The following is a 20,356-nucleotide window of genomic DNA, read 5'->3' on the forward strand; positions in this document are numbered from 1 at the left end:
TCTTTGATTGTAGGTGAACTATAAATCCCAGCAACTACAACTCCCAAATGACAAAATCCCCCCCCCCTTTTTTTTTGAGTGAAGGACATACATTGGGTTGCTAGGTGTCTCGTGTCCAAATTTGGTGTCAATTCGTCCAGTGGTTTTTGAGTTCTGTTAATCCCACAAATGAACATTACATTTTTATTTATATAGATTCTAAAGCCTTTGACTGTAGATCATAATAAATTGGGGCAAGTTCTTGGTGGTATGGGCATACCAAATCACCTTGTTTCTCTCCTGAGGAATCTATATAAGGACCCAAGTAGCAACAGTAAGAACTGACCATGGAACAACAGACTGGTTCAAGATTGGGAAAACCATACAGCATGGTTGTATACTCTCACCCAACCTATTCAACTTGCATGCAGAACACATCATGCGATGCGCGGGGCTTGAGGAATGCAGGGCTGGGGTTAAAACTACAGGAATAAACTTTTTTTGTCATGTCAGTAGCAACTTGAGAAACTGCAAATCGCTTCTGGTGTGAGAGAATTGGCTGTCTGCAAGGACGTTGCCCAGGGGATGCCTGGATGATTTGATATTTTTTATCATCCTTGGAAGGCTTCTCTCATGTCACTGGAAGAAACATTAACAACCTTAGATATGCAGATAACACCACCCTCATGGCCGAAAGCGAGGAGGAGCTGAGGAGCCTTCTAATCAAGGTGAAAGAAGAAAGTGCAAAAGCTGGGTTGCAGCTAAACATCAAAAAAACCAAGATTATGGCAACAAGAATGATTGACAACTGGAAAATAGAGGGAGAAACCGTGGAGGCCGTGACAGACTTTGTATTTCTAGGCGCAAAGATTACTGCAGACGCAGACTGTGGCCAGGAAATCAGAAGACGCTTACTTCTTGGGAGGAGAGCAATGTCCAGTCTCGATAAAATAGTAAAGAGTAGAGACATCACACTGGCAACAAAGATCCGCCTAGTCAAAGCCATGGTATTCCCTGTAGTAACCTACGGATGTGAGAGCTGGACCTTAGGGAAGGCTGAGCGAAGGAAGATCGATGCTTTTGAACTGTGGTGTTGGAGGAAAGTGCTGAGAGTGCCTTGGACTGCGAGAAGATCCAACCAGTCCATCCTCCAGGAAATAAAGCCCGGCTGCTCACTGGAGGGAAGGATACTAGAGACAAAGTTGAAGTACTTCGGGCACATCATGAGGAGACAGGAAAGCCTAGAGAAGACAATTATGCTGGGGAAAGTGGAAGGCAAAAGGAAGAGGGGCCGACCAAGGGCAAGATGGATGGATGGCATCCTTGAAGTGACTGACTTGACCTTGAAGGAGCTGGGGGTGGTGACGGCCGACAGGGAGCTCTGGCGTGGGCTGGTCCATGAGGTCACGAAGAGTCGGAGACGACTGAACGAATGAACAACAACAATGGCACACAGAACTCCCACGACAAACAGAAAATATATATCAATGATTGATTGGGGGGGGCGCCAAAATACTGTTTGCTTACGTTGAAAATTACCTAGGGCCGCCTCTGCCTGTGCGAAAGGCTTCTCTGTGAGAACTGACTCAAAAAGGCTCCTATTCCCTCCAAAAACCCAAAAGGGGGTGGGAGCAGGGAACCTAACTATAATTGACAGGTGGCTTGCCCTATGATTGCAGCCAAAAGAAGCCACCTATCTGCAGAGTCCCTGAAACTTAGGACTGCAACAAACATTCAATGCAAAGCAAACAAAATTGGAGCTCCTGGTACAGCTGTACCAGCACAACAGTAGCAAAATGACATTTATGAAGTAGCAAGGAAAATAATGTTATGGTTGGACAATGGCGCGCCAAGCTCGGACGCTTTACTGAGAAGGCCCTTCTCCTCATCCCGGTGGGGTCGAGAGCAGGGCCTCCCCAGATGATCTCAAATTCCCTCTACGTCCCACCCCGTAGCCAGGATTTTGCTTCGGGGGCGGGGGGCTGAATTTTTTCAGGGGGGAGTTTTGGGGGGGCCTGAGTTTCGGGGAGGGGCTGAGTCTGAGTGAAAGAGGGTCTAGCCTAGCAAACCTTTTGCATCATTACCCCAATACCCCCATGCATATGGGATATATTGAGTATGGTGATCAGATCATGATATGAATAAACATAACAGTTTAAATAATGCACCAGTAAGGCCTTTTCGCGAACCACCATGAGAATTTTGGGAGGGGCTGAAGCCCCTCAAGCCCCCCCCCCCCCCCCCCCCCGCTACATGCCTGCCAGAATTTGAGATCATCTGGGGAGGCCCTGCTCTTGACCCCACTGCTATCACAAGTGAGGCTGGTGGGGACGAGGAGCAGGGCCTTCTCAGTGGTGGCCCCTCACCTGTGGAACTCACTCCCGGGGGGAATCAGAGCATCAACATCCCTCCTCGCCTTCAGGAGGAAGGTAAAAACGTGGTTGTGGGACCAGGCTTTGGGCAACCTGACAATTAGATATGGAAACCAGATGGATAGGACTGAAAGGACTGACAATTGTGGAATTGGAATTTAAACTATGAGACTGTGAAACGCTGACCGTCAATGAAGTTTGTATTGGTTTTATTGCTTTTATTGGTTTTATGGTTGTTTTTGCCTATAATAATTATTGTTTCTGTTAATTGTTATTACTCGAATTGCTGTCTTCATTAACTGATGTTATTGTCTTTTGCTGTTATGTGATGTGGGCATCGAATTGTGCCTCGCTTTTGTAAGCCGCCCTGAGTCCCGTCCCGTCCCGTCCCCCGGGTGAGAAGGGCGGGGTAGAAGCAACTGAAATAAATAAATAAATTGGGGGTCACCACAACATGAGGAAGTGCATGAAGGGGTCGCAGCATTTGGAAGGTTGAGAAACACTGATCTACCACAACGCAGGAGATGTATTGGCTGGATGCCCTCCAGGCGCGCTTTTCCCCAAGCAGGGCTCCTTCCCCTCTCCGGCCAAAAGGTGGCGCTGGTGCTGCCCTGATCTGTCAAAGCAGGCAACGCAACGTTACAGATAATAGGATTTAAGGGAGGGAGAGATCTCCCCCCTCCTTTTTTTTCTAAATCTTTCCCTTTTTCTCTCCCTCTCCTTTTGGTCCTCGCTCCATATTGAACAACGGCGCGGCAAGCTCGGACGCTTTGCTGGCTGGCCAGACTTGGGGTTGCGCGATTCCCTTCCTTTGGATGAAGACGGAGAGAAAGGGAGGAGGAGGAGGAGGAGGAGGAGGAGAGCAAGGGAAGACAAGGGGAGCGAGAGGGCGATCCACGCAAGACGGCGGCGGGGAGCGGGCCGAGAGGCAGGCAGCCGAGACGTTTCCCTCTCCTCTCTTTCCCTGCGAAGTGTGGCAGCTGTTCCTGAAGCGAAGACTTCGCAGGAGGCGCGTGGAGCCATGATTGCTGGCTTGTAAGGCTTGCGCGACGTTGTGTGCGTGGTGTGTGTGCCTTGCCCAGTTGCCGGCGGCGTGCGCGTGTGTTTGCGCGCGTGTGGATGCGGCGGCGGCGCTGCTGCTGCTTTGGCCCAGCCACAACAATGTGGATCCCGCAAAAGATGAGGAATTGAGGAGAGAGAAAGGAGAGGAGAAGAGCGGACGCGTGTTTGGAAACAACACCCCGGAGGATCGTGGTTATTTCGACTGAGGGAGGGGGGGATCCACAACGAAGAAACTTATGGAAGAATGAAGGAGATGGTGGGTGGCTGCTGCGTCTGTTCTGACGAGCGGGGCTGGGCGGAGAACCCCTTGGTCTACTGCGATGGGCACGGCTGTAACGTCGCCGTGCATCAAGGTAAGCTTGGCCAACACCTCTCCTCTATTTTGCCTCCTTCAGCCAACTCTTCCTGCTGTCCACATTGGGGGCTCATCCGGGATAACCCTTCGCCCCCATCATCCATCCTCTCTCTCATTCTTCCCAGGGGGAAAACGAGAGAGAGATAGAGATGATTGGAAAGAGTTCCCCACTGTGAGATCTAGACACAATCTACACAATTGTTGTCATCTTCACGCACTGGAAGTATTTCAGCTTCTATTGTTTCCTATAACGGTATTTCCTGGCCAAAAAGGGGGGAGGGGGAGAGGCACAGATTTACACATCACAAGGAGGTTTGTGTCTGTGTGTTGATAGGAAGGGTATTAATATCTCTGGGGGGGGGGGGGGGGTTGTCATTCCCCTTCAATTTTGTTTATGGCTTTGTTTTCTCTCTCTCTGTGTGTGTGATGATTCTAATCGCCCTCAATGCAAGGCAATGGGGGAGATCTGAGCCTAAGGAGAGCTTGGGTTGTTATGGTGCGGTTTTTTTGTGTGTTAAGAGAGAAAAAAAGATCTGCTTTGACGTCGCTTACGGCAGTGACCTCGGACTGTCTCTCTCGGCTTCCTTCCGGATTAGCAGGGTGCTATTATTAGCTCCCGTGGAGCATTGTACGTGTGTGAGTGCGTCTCTTGTGTGTATATGTGTGTGTTTGGGGCTATTTCTTGTAACGTTGCCATAAGGGATCGGTATCCTCGCTTGTGATGTTATGGTAGGCTGTCTCGAGGACGGAAGTGGGGAGGATAGGCATCTCCCAACCCCCCCCCCCCCCAAATCTACAAAAGGACACCTTTTGAGCAAGGAAATAATAGAGCGACAGGGAGGAGGAGGGAGGAGGGCTCTCAGCCTGCCTCTCTCTGTCTCTGCTTTCCTATAGTAGATCATTAACACTGGAAACAGAAGGGCGAGGAGGAGGAGTCACCTCGATTGCACCCTGCCCCACTGATCTGGGGTTATTAATGTCAGCCCAGGCCTGGTGTGGATTGCCTTTAACCCTTTCTAGGAAGTTGCCACTAAAGACACATCAAAACAAGGGGGATTTGTGTGTGTCAGGAGCGATTTGAGAAACTGCAAGTCGCTTCTGGTGTGAGAGACTTGGCCGTCTGCAAGGATGTTGCTCAGGGGACGCCCGGATGTTTTGATGTTTTACCATCCTTGTGGAAGGATGGTAAAACATGTTCCCATGTGGGGAGCTGGAGCTGATAGAGGGTGCTCATCCACACTCTCCCTAGATTCGAACCTGCAACCTATCAGTCTTCAGTCCTGCCGGCACAGGGGTTTAACCCATTGCGCCACCAGTGCTCAGTGGTGGCACTAAAGGCACATCGAAACAAGGGGGTTTTTGTGTGTGTGTGTCAGGAGCAACTTGAGAAACTGCAAGTTGCTTCTGCTGTGAGAGAATTGGCCATCTGCAAGGACGTTGCTCAGGGGACGCCCGGATGTTTTAATGTTTTACCATCCTTGTGGAAGGATGGTAAAACATGTTCCCATGTGGGGAGCTGGAGCTGATAGAGGGTGCCCATCCACACGCTCCCTAGATTCGAACCTGCAACCTATCAGTCTTCAGTCCTGCCGACACAGGGGTTTAACCCATTGCACCACTGGGGGCTCAGTGGTGGCACTAAAGGCACATCAAAACAAGGGAGGTTTTGTGTGTGTGTGTCAGGAGCGACTTGAGAAACTGCAATTTGCTTCTGGTGTGAGAATTGGCCGTCTGCAAGGACGTTGCCCAAGGAATGCCTGGATGTTTTTGATGTTTTTACCAACCATGTGGGATGCTTGTCTCATGTTCCCACATGGGGAGCATGTTCCAGATGCATTATCTCCTGATGTTTTACCCAGATATGGTTTTTGTGTGTGTCAGGAGTGACTTGAGAAACTGCAAGTCGCTTCTGCTGTGAGAGAATTGACCATCTGCAAGGACGTTGCCTCAGGGAACGCCCGGATGTTTTGATGTTTTACCATCCTTGTGGGAAGCTCTCTCATGTTAAACCCCTGTGCCAGCAGGACTGGAGACTGACAGGTCACAGGTTCAAATCCAGGGAGAGGCGGATGAGCTCCCTCAGGGACATGAGAGAAGCCTCCCACAAGGATGATAAAAACATCAAATCATCCAGGAGTCCCCTGGGCAACGTCCTTGCAGACGGCTAATTCTCTCACACCTGAAGCGACTTACAGTTTCCCAAGTCGCTCCTGACACAACAAAAAAAATGTGGGGAGCTGGAGCTGATAGAGGGTGCTCATCCTCTCCCTAGATTTGAACCTGCGACCTATCATTCTTTAGTCCTGCGGGCACAGGGGTTTAACCCACTGCACCACCGGGGGCTCAGTGGTGGCACTACAAGAGGGGTTTTGTGTGTGTGTGTGTGTCAGGAACGACTTGAGAAACTGCAAGTCGCTTCTGCTGTGAGAGAATTGGCCGTCTGCAAGGACGTTGCTCAGGGGATGCCCGGATGTTTTGATGTTTTACCATCCTTGTGGAAAGCTCTCTCATGTTCCCATGTCAGGAGCTGGAGCTGATAGAGGGTGCTCATCCACACTCTCCCTAGATTCGAACCTGCAACCTATCAGTCTTCAGTCCTGCCGGCATAGGGGTTTAACCCACTGCACCACCGGGGGCTCAGTGGTGGCACTAAAGGCACATCGAAACAAGGGGGGTTTTGTGTGTGTGTGTCAGGAGCAACTTGAGAAACTGCAAGTCGCTTCTGGTGTGAGAGACTTGGCCGTCTGCAAGGACGTTGCCTCAGGGGACGCCCGGATGTTTTGATGTTTTACCTTCCTTGTGGAAAGCTCTCTCTTGTTAAACCCCTGTGCCGGCAGGACTGAAGACTGACAGGTCGCAGGTTCAAATCCAGGGAGAGGCGGATGAGCTCCCTCGGGGACATGAGAGAAGCCTCCCACAAGGATGATAAAAACATCAAATCATCCGGGCGTCCCCTGGGCAACGTCCTTGCAGACGGCTAATTCTCTCACACCAGAAGTGACTTACAGTTTCCCAAGTCGCTCCTGACACGACAAAAAAAATGTGGGGAGCTGGAGCTGATGTGGGGAGCTGGAGCTCATCCGCACTCTCCCTAGATTCGAACCTGCGACCTATCGGTCTTCAGTCCTGCCGGCACAGGGGTTTAACCCATTGCGCCACCAGGGCTCAGTGGTGGCACTAAAGGCACATCGAAACAAGGGGGGAGGGGTTGTGTGTGTGTGTGTGTGTGTCAGGAGCAACTTGAGAAACTGCAAGTCGCTTCTGGTGTGAGAGAATTGGCCGTCTGCAAAGACGTTGCTCAGAGTGCGCCCGGATGTTTTAATGTTTTACTATCCTTGTGGGAAGCTTCTCTCATGTTCCCATGTGGGGAGCTGGAGCTGATAGAGGGTGCTCATCCGCACTCCCCCGGATTCGAACCTGCGACCTGTCGGTCTTCAGTCCTGCCAGCACAAGAGTTTAGCCCACTGCGCCACCAGGGGCTCCATCAAAACAAAGTGCTTTATTTAGATTGAGGTTCTATATTTAGATGGAAAATGTACAGCAGTGTGGAAGAGGGAGACCCCCCTTCTTCTGCTTCCCTTCGAAATCTTAATAGGGTTGCTGTGAGTTTTCTGGGCTGTGTGGCCATGTCCCAGAAGCATTCTTGTGATGTTTCACCTAGATTTTTTTTTCGTGTCGGGAGTGACTTGAGAAACTGTGTGTCGCTTCTGGTGTGAGAATTGGCCATCTGCAAGGACGTTGCCCAAGGGATGCCTGGATGTTTTTGATGTTTTTACCAACCATGTGGGACGCTTCTCTCATGTTCCCACATGGGGAGCATATTCCAGAAGCATTCTCTCCAGAGGTTTTACCCAGATGTGGTTTTTGTGTGTGTCAGGAGTGACTTGAGAAACTGCAAGTCGCTTCTGGTGTGAGCGAATTGACCATCTGCAAGGATGTTGCCCAGGGAATGCCCTGATGTTTTGATGTTTTTACCAACCATGTGGGACGCTTCACTCATGTTCCCGCATGGGGAGCATGTTCCAGAAGCATTCTCTCCTGACGTTTCACCCAGATGGGTTTTTTTTGTGTGTCAGGAGTGACTTGAGAAAGTGCAAGACGCTTCTGATGTGAGAATTGGCTATCTGCAAGGATGTTGCCCAAGGAATGCCTGGATGTTTTTGATGTTTTTACCAACCATGTGGGATGCTTCTCTCATGTTCCCGCATGGGGAGCATATTCCAGAAGCATTCTCTCCTGAAGTTTTACCCAGATATGGTTTTTGTGTGTGTCAGGAGTGACTTGAGAAACTGCAAGTCGCTTCTGGTGTGAGAATTGGCCATCTGCAAGAACGTTGCTCAGGGGACGCCCGGATGTTTTTGATGTTTTACCAACCATGTGGGATGCTTCTCTCATGTCCCCACATGGGGAGCAGGAGCTGACAGAGGGATCTCATCCATGCTCTCCCTGGATTTGAACCTGCGACCTGTCAGTCTTCAGTCCTGCCTGCACAAGAGTTTAACCATTGCACTACCGGGGGCTCCAGATGTGGGTGAAACACCAGGAGAGAATACTTCTGGAACATAGCCACACAGCTCGGAAAAATCACATCTGGGTAAAACGTCAGGAGAGAATATTTCTGGAACATGGCCATACAGCCCAGAAAGCTCAAGCAACCCAGTGATTCCGGCCATAAGAGCCTTCGACAATACATTGAAATATCAATAAGTTGGTGAAGTCAGTGTTGTGCCTCCACCTCTTCTCATGGCATTATTGGGACAGGTTCTGAAATGGCAACATTATCAAGATCTGCTCACTCCTAGTATGACTATTGATTTGTTCAGTAGTATCACAGAGAGAGACCCCCTCTTTTCTTTTGCTTCCCTTCGAATAATTAATAGGGTTGCTGCGTGTTTTCCGGGTTGTATGGTTATGTTTACATCTGGGTGAAATGTCAGGAGAGAAAGCTTCTGAAACATGGCTGTACAGCTCGGAAAACTCAAGTAACCCAGTGATTCTGGCCATGAAAGCCTTCGACAACACATTGAAATATTAATAAGTTGGTGCAGGCCCGTAGCCAGGATTTTGTTTGGGGGGGGGCTGAGTTTGGTGAGGGGGGGGGCTGTGTCTGAGTGGAAGAGGGTCTACCCTAGCAAACCTTTTGTATCGTTACCCCAATACCCCCATGCATATGGGATATATTGAGTATAGTGATCAGATCATGATATGAATAAACATAGCAGTTTAAATAATGCACCAGTAAGGCCTTCTCGTGGACCACCATCAGAATTTGGAGGGGGGGCTGAAGCCCCCAAGCCCCCCCCCCCCCCCCCCACATGCCTGAGTTGGTGAAGTCTCTTCTCATGGCATTATTGGGACAGGCTCTGAAATGGCAACATTATCAAGATCTGCTCCCTCCTAGTATGCCTATTGATTTGTTCAGTAGTGTCACAGAGAGAGACCCCTTCTCTTTTGCTTCCCTTCGAAATATTAATAGTGTTGCTGTAAGCTTTCCGGGCTGTATGGCCATGTTCCAGAAGCATTCTCTCCTGACATTTCACCCACATCAGAGTGAAACTTCAGGAGAGAATGCTTCTAGAACATGGCCGTACAGCTCGGAAAACTCAAGCAACCCTGTGATTCCAGCCATGAAAGCCTTCAACAACACATTTAAATATTAATAAGTTGGGGAAGTCAGTGTTGTGCCTCCATCTCTTCTCATGGCATTATTTGGATAATGGCAACAACATCCAGGACTGCTCCCTCCTGGCATGATTTTGATTTGTTCAATAGTGTGAAAGAGAGAGACCCCTTCTTCTCTTTCGCTTCCCTTCGAAATATTAATAAGTTGGGGCTCTCTCCGGTGTTCTCCCGCTCAGCTAAGCAGGGTCCTAGAGTTCAGCCTCAAAGCCCTGCTGTGATGGCACCGCTCTTCTCTGGAGAGCTCCATCTAATCCCTGACCTCAAGACTCCTATCCCTAACCCAAAGTGGCTGAAGGCTTCCTGCTGTCTGGATGACAAGAGCGGGAGAAACAACACTCTGCCCATGTTCACAGCCACTCTTCCCCTGTCAATACCTGTTTCTGTAAAATGAGGGAAGCATACCCACCGAGCTTGTTACGTTTTTTTCTCCTACTCCCGTTTGTTTTGTTTCCGTGGATTTGACATGGATCATGTTTACTGCTAGTTTCTTGGAATGGCAGGTAAAGATGCGGGTGGGTCAAAATGTTTTGCCTTTTAGTGTCATAAAAGCGTTACGAATGAAAATATAACAACAGAAGTTGCTACAGATTGTAGCCTGAACTATCCTCTTCACAAAACTACCATTTAACATAGTCACTGTCAATCTGTACACATTCGTGCCATCATTTAAGCATCAAAACCATTTTGGAAAAATTCAGGGTTTTCCTTTTTGACCATTGATTTTAAAGCTGTTTTAACGTTGTTCAAGTCATTTAATCTGAAACCACATAGGTTGTCTTGAAGAAGTCAAAACAAGTAAAAGTCAGAAGGGGCCAAATCAGGGCTATAGCGTGGGGGAGGCACTACTGATCAGCCCATTTTGCCATCACCTGGATTGTGAAAAATGATGTGTGTCGGTTTGTATTACCATGATGAAACTTGATGGGACAAATGACTTTTAATGGTCTCTTCTTTCTCATTGCCTCCTTAAGTTTCTTAAGTGTGGTTACATAGGTTTTGCTGTTGATTGTGGCACCATGTTGCAGAAAATATTTATTTATTTAAAACATTTATATTCTGCCCTTCTCACCCCAAAGGGGACTCAGGGCGGAGCACAGCATATACACGGCAAACATTCAATGCCGGGACACAGATTTATATACAATACATAGACATTAAAAAACATTTGTCCAAATATTAAAATACACCATTTAAAACCGTCCTAGCCATCCGCATCAAATCTAATTGGCCCTGCCATCTTTCCCACTGCCACTTCATTGCCCTGTCCCGAAAACTTGGTCCCACAGCCAAGTTTTTAACCATCCTTCTAAAGGACAGGAGGGAGGGGGCCAACCTGATCTCACCAGGAAGGGAGTTCCATAGCTGGGAAGCAATCAACGAGAAGGCCCTGTCTCTCATCCCCACCAATCGTGCCTGTGACAATGGCAGGACAGAAAGCAGGGCCTCCCTGAAGGATCTTAATCTCTGTGATGGTTCATGGGAGATGCGTTCGGACAGGTAATTTGGGCCAGGGCTGTTTAGGGCTTTATAGGCCAAAGCCAGCGCTTTGAATTGTGCCCGGTAGCAAACTGGCAGCCAGTGGAGCTGGCGTAACATGGGAGTTGTATGTTCCCTGTATGCCGCCCCAGTTATTAACCTGGCTGCCTCTCATTGGACTATTTGAAGCTTCCGAGCAGTCTTGAAAGGCAACTCCACATAGAGTGCATTGCAGTAGTCTATTCTAGATGTAACGAGAGCGTGGACCACCATGGCCAAGTCTGACTTCCCAAGGTACAGGCGATTCCAGGCTCCGTGATGAATCCAGGAGAACTCCCAAGCTGCAAACCTGTGCTTTCAAGGGGAGTGTGACCCCGTCCAGCACAGGTTGCAACCCTATACCCTGTTCGGCCTAGTGACTGACCAGGAGGACCTCTGTCTTGTCTGGATTCAACTTCAATTTGCTTTCCCTCATCCAGACCGTCACAGCAGCCAGGAACCGGTTCAGGACTTGGACAGCCTCCTTAGCATCTGATGGAAATGAGTGATAGAGTTGGACGTCATCTGCGTACAGATGGCATCAAACTCCAAAACTCCGGATGATCTCATCCAGCGGCTTCATGTAGATGTTAAACAACATGGGGGACAATACTGAGCCCTGCGGGACCCCACAGGACAATGGCTGTGGGGCCAAGCAGGAGTCCCCCAGCAACACCGTCTGGGTACGACCCTCCAGGAAGGACTGGAGCCACTGCAGAACAGTACCTCCAAGGCCCATCCCTACAAGGCACCCCAGAACTCCAAGACCCATCCCCACAAGGCGCCCCAGAAGGATACTGTGGTCTCCAGGAGAACCAACAGGGACACACTCCCCCTGTCGAGTTCTCTGCAGAGATCGTCCACTAAGGCGACAAGAATAACACTCTGTGTGTCCCAAAACACTGTTGTCATAACCTTCTGTGCTGATCTAGTAGACTTTATTTTTTTGGAACATGGAGAACCACTGTGACACCATTCCTTGGATTACATTTTACTCTGGTAGTCAGTAGTGCCTCACCCACCCTATGTGGTTTCAGATTCAGTGACTTGAATGACATTAAACAACTTTAAAATCATGGGTCATGAAGCAAAACCCTGAATTTTTTCCGAAATTGTTTTGATGCCTGGGTTAAACAATGGCACATATGTGTACAAATTGATGATGACTATGTTGAATGGTAGTTTTGTGTAGAGGATCGTTCAGACTATAATCTGTAGCAACTTCTGCTGTGATATGTTAATTCATACTGTTTTTATGACACAAGAGGCAAATCTTTTTGACCCACCTTCATAGAACCATCTATCTAGATATAAATAAACCGAGGTGATGATTTTTTGGTCATATCACGAGATAATATAACTCACTGGAAAAGTTGATAAAGCAGACAGCGGTCGGAAAGGAGACAGACCACATTACAGAGTTGGATCAATCAAGGAAGCCAAAGCCCCGAGTTTGCAAAATCCAAGGACTAAGAGCTGCTGACAGGCTCTTGGAGCTTTCTCATTTCTAGTGTTGCCATAAGCTGAAGGTGGCGTGATGGTAAATAACAACAAAAGTATGTTTTACCCTGCCTAAGCTTTTACATGTGATGTGGTTGTGAAATATGTTCCCACGCTGGTCCTTCGTAATGGGTTCCAGCCCTGTGCTTGAAATTAAGCTTTGTTTGAAGTTCAGTCCTGTTCGCTAACTTTGATGCTGTCTTCCTTTTGAATATCCAATGCACTAAAATCTGACAGTAAATGAGGTTAGGGACTTTGAAGAAAAGAAGAAGAAATTACTCACAGGATGAGGATATGTATAAGCAAAATCAGAAGAGCGCTGTGGCTCGGTGGGAAAGCCGGCCTTGTGTTAAGTCATATGTCTGGTGGAGAGGGGAGTTTTTAGCAATCATACCGGCCTTTAAAAAGTCTAGCAACCTGCATTTCCATGAAGGATCTCTACCCCTGGCTTGGAGATGCTGCCAGTGCCTACTGACAGTGCCTCTTACTATATTAGTTAAAGGGAAAAGGTCAGAGAAGGGGGAGAAAGCTCTTGCTGTCTACCCACTGTCTTTCTTTGCTGGTTAAGGGTTTTCATTCTTGTGGGGAGGATCAGGAGGGCTTTGCGAAGTCCTGAGCATCCTCCTGCATGAAATTCTTTGTTGCTTGCAGCCACCAAGAAAATAGTTAATTAAGTACAAGGTTGGTGGATAGAGTTGGTGGGTGTTCTGTATGTAGGCTGTTTCACTAGCAGAGAAGAGATCTAAGCCCTACTTCTCCAGCTGCAGAGGCGGCCTTAGGTAATTTTCAATGGTAAGCAAACAGTATTTTGGCGCCCCCCCCCCCCCAACCAATCACTGATATATATTTTTTGTTCATCATGGTAGTTCTGTGTGCCATATTTGGTTCAATTCCGTCATTGGTGGAGTTCAGAATGCTCTTTGATTGTAGGTGAACTATACATCCCAGTAACTACAACTCGCATATGTCAAGGTCTATTTTCACCCAAGAGCGCCTCAAGAGCGCCCCTGGGCAAAATCAACTATACTGCAAATGCTTATTTTGCGTAATGGGTTGAGCCACCCCTGTCCAGCCGGGAAAGATAACTGTCTGAAAGGCTAGAGAGCTGCTGCTAGTCAGTGTCAGAAAGACTGAGCCCCCTCCCACACAGCTGAATAAAATACCACATTATCTGCTTTAAACTAGAATATATGGCAGTGTAGATTCAGATAATCCAGTTCAAAGCAGATATTGTAGGATTTTCTGCCTTGATATTTATTTTTATACATTATTTCTATCCCGCCCATTTCAGCCCGAAGGCGACGCAGGGCGGTATACATAGTCGGCACAATTCGATGCCGAAACAAAATAATACATTAATAAAGCAAAAATATTAAGTGCAAATTAAACATAAACGACAGTGCATAATAAACAATTAAAAAAAGAACTATGTCCTCTCGTTCAAATCCTCATCCGTTACATTGTCTTGGCCGTTCCTGGGTCAGTTTCCAACTCTAGTTTGTCTGTTTACTCCGGGGTTCCGAATGCTTGCTCGATGAGCCAGGTTTTTACTCTTTTTCAGAAAGTCAGAAGGGAGGGGGCTGATCTAATATCCCTAGGGAGGGAGTTCCACAGCCGAGGGGCCACCACAGAGAAGGCCCTGTCTCTCGTCCCTGCCAGATGTGCCTGCGAAGCAGGCGGGATCGAGAGCAGGGTCTCCCCAGACTATCTTAGGTTCCTGGGGGGTTCGTAGGAAGAGATACATTCAGATAGACAGACTAGGCCAGACCCGTTTAGGGTTATATGGCTGTGTGGAAGGGCACTGAACTACAGGGACTAGAGCAGTGGTTCTCAACCTTCCTAATGCCACGGCCCCTTAATGTAGTTCCTGATGTTGTGGTGACCCCCAACCACAAAAATTATTTTCATTGCTACTTCATAACTGTAATTTTACTACTGTTATAAATTGTAATGTAAATATCTGATATGCAGGATGTATTTTCATTCACTGGGCCAAATTCGGCACAAATATCCAATACACCCAAATTGGAATACTGGTGAGGTTAGAGGGGGAATTGATTTTGTTATTTGGGAGTTGTAGTTGCTGGGATTTATAGTTCACCTACAATCAAAGAGCATTCTAAACTCCACCAATGATGGAATTGAATCAAACTTGGCACACAGAACACAAACATAAAATACTGGAAGTGTTTGGTGGCCACTGACCTTGAGTTTTGGAGTTGTAGTTCACCTACATTCAGAGAGCACTGTGGACTCAAACAATGATAGATCTGGACCAAACTTGGCACAAATACTCAATATGCCCAAATATGAACACAGATGGAGTTTGGGGGGAATAGACCTTGACATTTGGAAGTTGTAGTTGCTGGGATTTATAGTTCATCTAAAATCAAAGAGCGTTCTGAATTGATAGAATTGGGCTAAACTTCCCACACAGAACCCCCATGATTAAAAGAAAATACTGTGTTTTCTGATGGTCTTTGGCGACCTCTCCGACACCCCCTTGTGGCTCCCCCAGGGGTCCCGGCCCCCAGGTTGAGAAATGCTGGACTAGAGGTCTTATTTTATCTCAAGCAGTTGACTATTTTCCTGCCTGAGTAACTGGTGGGAGGAGCAGAATGCTTGAACCCAGGGGTCCCAAGGGCTAATTCCATGATGCCAGCTTTCCTTTCCCAGATGAATCTTTGATTCAAGTGTAGGCTACATTAATCTATATGGAAACATTATTACTTGTTTCTTATTCTGTTAGAACACAGTCCTACAGCCAGGAAAAACCACACAACACTCTAGTTATTATTTGACATAGTTTGTTAGGTGCTGTACGGAAACTAGAAATAATGCTGTTTTCAAAGAGATAGCTGTGTTAAAAGAGAAAAAGGAGAGGAAACGAATTGAATCTCTCACACTAACTGATTTATTTCAGCATGAGCTTTCATGAATTCATGAAACCACACATCACTCCAATTATTACTTGACATAGTCGATTTTTTAGGTCCTCTACAGAAACTAGAAATGATGCTGTTTTCAAAGAGATAGCTGTGTTAAAAGGGAAAGATGAGAGGAAACTAGTGGAATCTTTCACACTAACTGATTTATTTTAGCATGAGCGTTTATGGATTCATGAAACCACACAACACTTCAATTACTACTTGAGGTAGTCAGTTTGTTAGGTGCTGTACAGAAACTAGAAATGATGCTGTTTTCAAGAGTTAGCTGTGTTAAAAGGGAAAGAGGAGAGGAAACTAGTTCAATCTTTCACACTAACTGATTTATTTTAGCATGAGCTTTTATAGATTCATGAAATCACACAACACTTCAATTACTACTTGACATAGTCAGTTTATTAGGTGCTGTACAGAAACTAGAAATGATTCTGTTTTCAAAGAGATAGCTGTATTAAAAGGAAAAGAGGAGAGGAAACTAGTAGAATCTTTCACACTAACTGATTTATTTTAGCATGAGCTTTCATGGATTTTAATCCACTTTTTTAAATGTATTAATGGAATGTAAACATGTTACTTTGAATAGTGGTTTGCAAACTAGTGCTGGTTGGTAAGCCATTAGCACGTTTCGAGGAAAATATGAGAAGATAGCACCAATACAGGGAAAATGACCAGCACACTCTGTGAGAAATGATTGATTTACAACTGAAAGCTTGAGAAGCACTGAAATGTAATCTTCATTTCACTGGTTGTATAGTTGTGGAGGTGGCATCAATGTGTAATGGCACACAGAAAGAGGCAAATGGAAAGGATGCAGCATCAAACAATGGTATTCTCTATAACGAAGTATGGCACATTCTAGTGTAGTCAAAAGACAGAAGACTTTTTAAGACAATATGAATTTCAGACAGGTATCATGTTGCATATTTCTGAGAGTAGAATGGCATAAGATAAAGAAATAGTCCTTGTTCGTGCAAAGGCATGTTTCTGCTATGTGGTATTCTTCTAGCGGTCAACCCTCCTCCTGTTTAAGGAGCTCCATTGGCTGCTGTTCATTTTTCGGTCCCAATTCAAGGTGCAGGTGCTTACCTACAAAGCCCTAAATGGTTTGGGACCCGCCTACCTGCGTGACTGCATCACTGTGTATGAACCCACATGATCTCCTCGATCATCTGGAGAGGCCCTGCTCACGCTCACGCCTCCATCGCAAGCGCGATTGGTGGGAATGAGGGACAGGGCCTTCTCGGTGGTGGCCCCTCAACTCTGGAACTCACTCCCCAGGAACATCAGACATGCCCCAATGCTGGCAGTCTTTAGTAGGAGCCTGAAAATGTGGTTGTTCCAGTGTGGCTTCCCAGAATAAGGAAAACTCTTAGCAATATGTCCTCAAATGCACTTTAATATTGATTTGGGGTTGTCTGCGCACCCTCATCTTTCTCTGAAAACTGTATTTTAATTTGTTTTACCTTGTTCATGCCCAGCACTTTTTGATTTTAAATTTAAATTATTACATTTGGCCCGGCCATAGGTTTTTTTAAATGCTGTATGTTGTGATATGTTATTGTTATTGCTTATTGTGTATTTTCTGTTTTGAGTTTATTTTAATTGTTTTGTATTGATTATTGTTATTGCTTTTGTTTATCATATGTGTTGTGGGCATGGCCTCATGTAAGCCGCACTGAATCCCTTGGGGAGATGGTAGCGGGGTACAAATAAAGTATTATTATTATTATTATTATTATTATTATTATAGATTAGGGATATACTATTATTGGACCACAGTGGCACAGTGGGTTAAACAGCTAAGATGCAGAACTTGCTGACCGGAAGATCAGCAGTTTGAATCTGCGGAATGGGGTGAGCTCCCATTGTTAGCCCCAGCTTCTGCCAACCTAGTAGTTTGAAAACATGCAAATGTGAGTAGATCAATAGGTTCTGCTTCAGCGGGGAGATAACAGCACTCCATGCAATAAGGGAAGGAAGGGAGGGAAGGAGGCAGGGAAGAGAGAAGGAAGGAAGGAAGGAAGGATAGGATGGTGTGAGAGAGGAGGGCCTGAGAAAAGAGTCCCCGGGCCTGGGTTTATCCATACCTGACATAGAGCCTCACTCAGTAGAACAAGCCAATTTAAAATCAGAAAATGACTTTGTTTAACTAGGAAATACATAAGAAATGGAAGGATCCAAAAGTGACAAAATTCTTCATACTATTAGAAAATCAGAGGGTTTTTTTTTAATTAATGAGTGCTGAGGATTATTGGCAGTTTAAAACCAGATTTAGGGGCCAAATAAGATTTCCCCCACTCAGAGAACAGGCAGAAACAGCGGAAAAGCAAGGAGTGGGGGAGACGCTTTAGATGGGCAATGCTAAGAGGCTGAATATTGGCAAGGGATTTCAGGGAAGAGAGGGAAATGGATTAATTGGAGGAAATGCAAATGTCCTCTTGAGCCATGGTGGGTGTAATTTCTGTTTTTCCCACTCAGTGTGTGCACGAGTGTTTAAGAATGGCCTCACTGATGAAAATGAGATCCATCTATTCAGGACTTCCGTTTCTCCCTGACCCATTGCAATCAGCTTCATCTGGTGATTACAAGTATTAGCATTTCCCCCCTAAGGTGTAGCCATGTAACAAAGAGTCTTGTGGCACTTTAAAGACTCCAAAATTTATTATGGCAATTATGGGATATACTTTCAAGGGATGGAGTCCACTTTATCATAGAATGAAGCATTATCTGTAGTTGATAGGCCTGTGGTTGGATATGGGAAGGGGTGGGGGGAGAAAAGTAAGCAGCAAGGTCAGAGAAAATTGAAAGAGAGAAAGAAAAGATCGGGGCACTTCCATCAAATTTTCAAATGTAAATGTTTAATAATCACAGCCACGTAAAAACAACTAAACATCTTTGCAATAAACCAGTTAGCTCATGCAGCAGGATAAAAGCCCATTAGAGTCCTAGCTCAATTAAGTAGGTATATGCAATTCCAGAAATAATTTCAAATGCATAGGGATAGGTATCAAGCCACAAAAAATAAAACCAATTCAATATATTCCAGAAATTTTTAATCAAAATAATAGAATTCTATGTTGTTGGCACTTGTGCACAGCTACAGTAGGGTCAGTTAATGCAGAATACATTTCTTTCCCAAATAAAAAGATATTGCAGACCTGCTTCTACAGCTCAATACTGAATGTATATGTTTCTCCAGCCCTCCTTCTCTATCCCCCCAGTGCTGATACTGCTAAAAACCTTCCAGCTAGACCAGTGGTTCCCAACCTGTGGTCCATGGATCACCAGTGGTACCCAAGAACTACAATATGGTCCATGGACTCACCATTAATACAACGTTGCAATGAGAGTGACTGGTCTCGCAAAACCCTCCTATACGGTAGTGCCAAGGCATATTACGCAAATAAAGTTTTCTGTGGGCAAGCAGATGGCGACTACTGGATGGCCAATGTTCTGTTCAGAAACTAGAGCTAATGTGGTCTATCCAATGCAATTTTCTGAATCAGCACCCCAAATAACCAAACTGAATCTAGGTTAGGTAAAGGTTTTCCCCTGACACGAAGTCCAGTTGTGTCCAACTCTGGGGTGTGGTACTCATCTCCATTTCTAAGCCGAAGAGCCAGCATTGTCCGTAGACATCTCCAAGGTCATGTGGCCGACATGACTGCATGGAGTGCCGTTACCTTCCTGCTGGAGAGGTACCTTTTGATCTACTCACATTTGCATGTTTTTGAACTGTTAGGTTGGCAGAAGCTGGGGCTGACAGCAGAAGCTCACGCCATTCCCCGGATTCGAACCTGCAACCTTTTGATCAACAAGCTCAGCAGCTCAGCACTTTAACCCACTGTGCCACCAAAGAGTCAGAAGCAACTGAACAGATAAACAGCAACAACATGCCTCTGTCTCAAGGCAGATTAGTAAAAACAGAAAGGAGGAGGAGGGTTTGCATGCATTTCACATAGGATCAAAAAATTTGGAGAGACCCCCAAGGCTGTCCAGTCCAACCCCATTCTGCCATGCAGGAACACACAATGTAAGCACTCCTGATGGATGGCTATCCTGATTCAAACTCTCCAAAGAAGGAGATTTCACCATACTCCAAGGTAGCACATTATACTGTGGAACAACTCTGACCATAATGGAGTCCTTACTAAAGTTTAGGTGAACTGGGTTGTTGTAGGTTTTTTGGGCTATATGGCCATGTTCTAGAGGCATTCTCTCCTGACGTTTCACCTGCATCTGTGGCAAGCATCCTCAGAGGTTGTGAGACCTCACAACCTATGAGGATGCTTGCCATAGATGCAGGTGAAACGTCAGGAAACAATGCCTCTAGAACATGGCCATATAGCCCGAAAAAACCTACAACAACCCAGTGATTCTGGCCATGAAAGCCTTGGACAATACATTTATGTGGACTCTCATTTCCTGCAGTTCAAATCAATTACTGCCTGGGTAGCAAATTTAACATTTACAAGGAACTGAAAGGAAGGACTTTTTCTCCTCATTTGGCACTTTAATCTAAATTCTTTTTTGTGACTAGTTTATTTTTTAATTTGAAATTTGGAAGCATCTCACAAGAAAGGGTGGGTATCTGTCTCTAAAACCTTGCTTGGACATCTCTGAAATGACATCCTAAGACTCCATGGCCCACCTTTGTCCAAAGTGCTGTTACGTTTTCATCTTTTAAATTGCAATCGAAAACATTACTACAAAGAAAAGGAAAAGTAATTTAAAAAGTGAGAGAAAGTGGGAAGTTTGTAAGAAATGCATGTGGGATGGACATCAACGTTAATATAAGCTGATTCCAAACACACATTTTCTTGAAGCTGCTGTCTATAAAAGACAAGTTATGTGTCTGTCTGAAGCAGTAAGCTGTTCTCACCATTGAATAATAGATGGCGAATGTTTATTTTTCCATGTTTGGAGTGTCTTTTAGCAACAATAAA

The 20,356-nt window shown here is 46.0% G+C and overlaps 1 protein-coding gene across 4 annotated transcripts in view; it reads left to right on the forward strand.

Moving 5' to 3' along the window:
• The first annotated feature begins 2,963 nt into the window (after positions 1 to 2,963).
• The window catches only part of MLLT6 (MLLT6, PHD finger containing), a 170,294-nt gene continuing 152,901 nt past the window's right edge, over positions 2,964 to 20,356 (forward strand). For all 4 annotated transcript variants that reach the window (XM_060780942.2, XM_060780943.2, XM_060780946.2 and 1 more), the window contains exon 1: positions 2,964 to 3,766. In XM_060780942.2, the coding sequence (XP_060636925.2) occupies positions 3,658 to 3,766 (109 nt within the window). In that variant the 5' untranslated portion in view covers positions 2,964 to 3,657. The remainder of the gene's footprint in view (positions 3,767 to 20,356) is intronic.

The sequence above is a fragment of the Anolis sagrei genome, chromosome 6, assembly GCF_037176765.1.
Source record: "Anolis sagrei isolate rAnoSag1 chromosome 6, rAnoSag1.mat, whole genome shotgun sequence".
NCBI lineage: Eukaryota > Metazoa > Chordata > Lepidosauria > Squamata > Dactyloidae > Anolis > Anolis sagrei.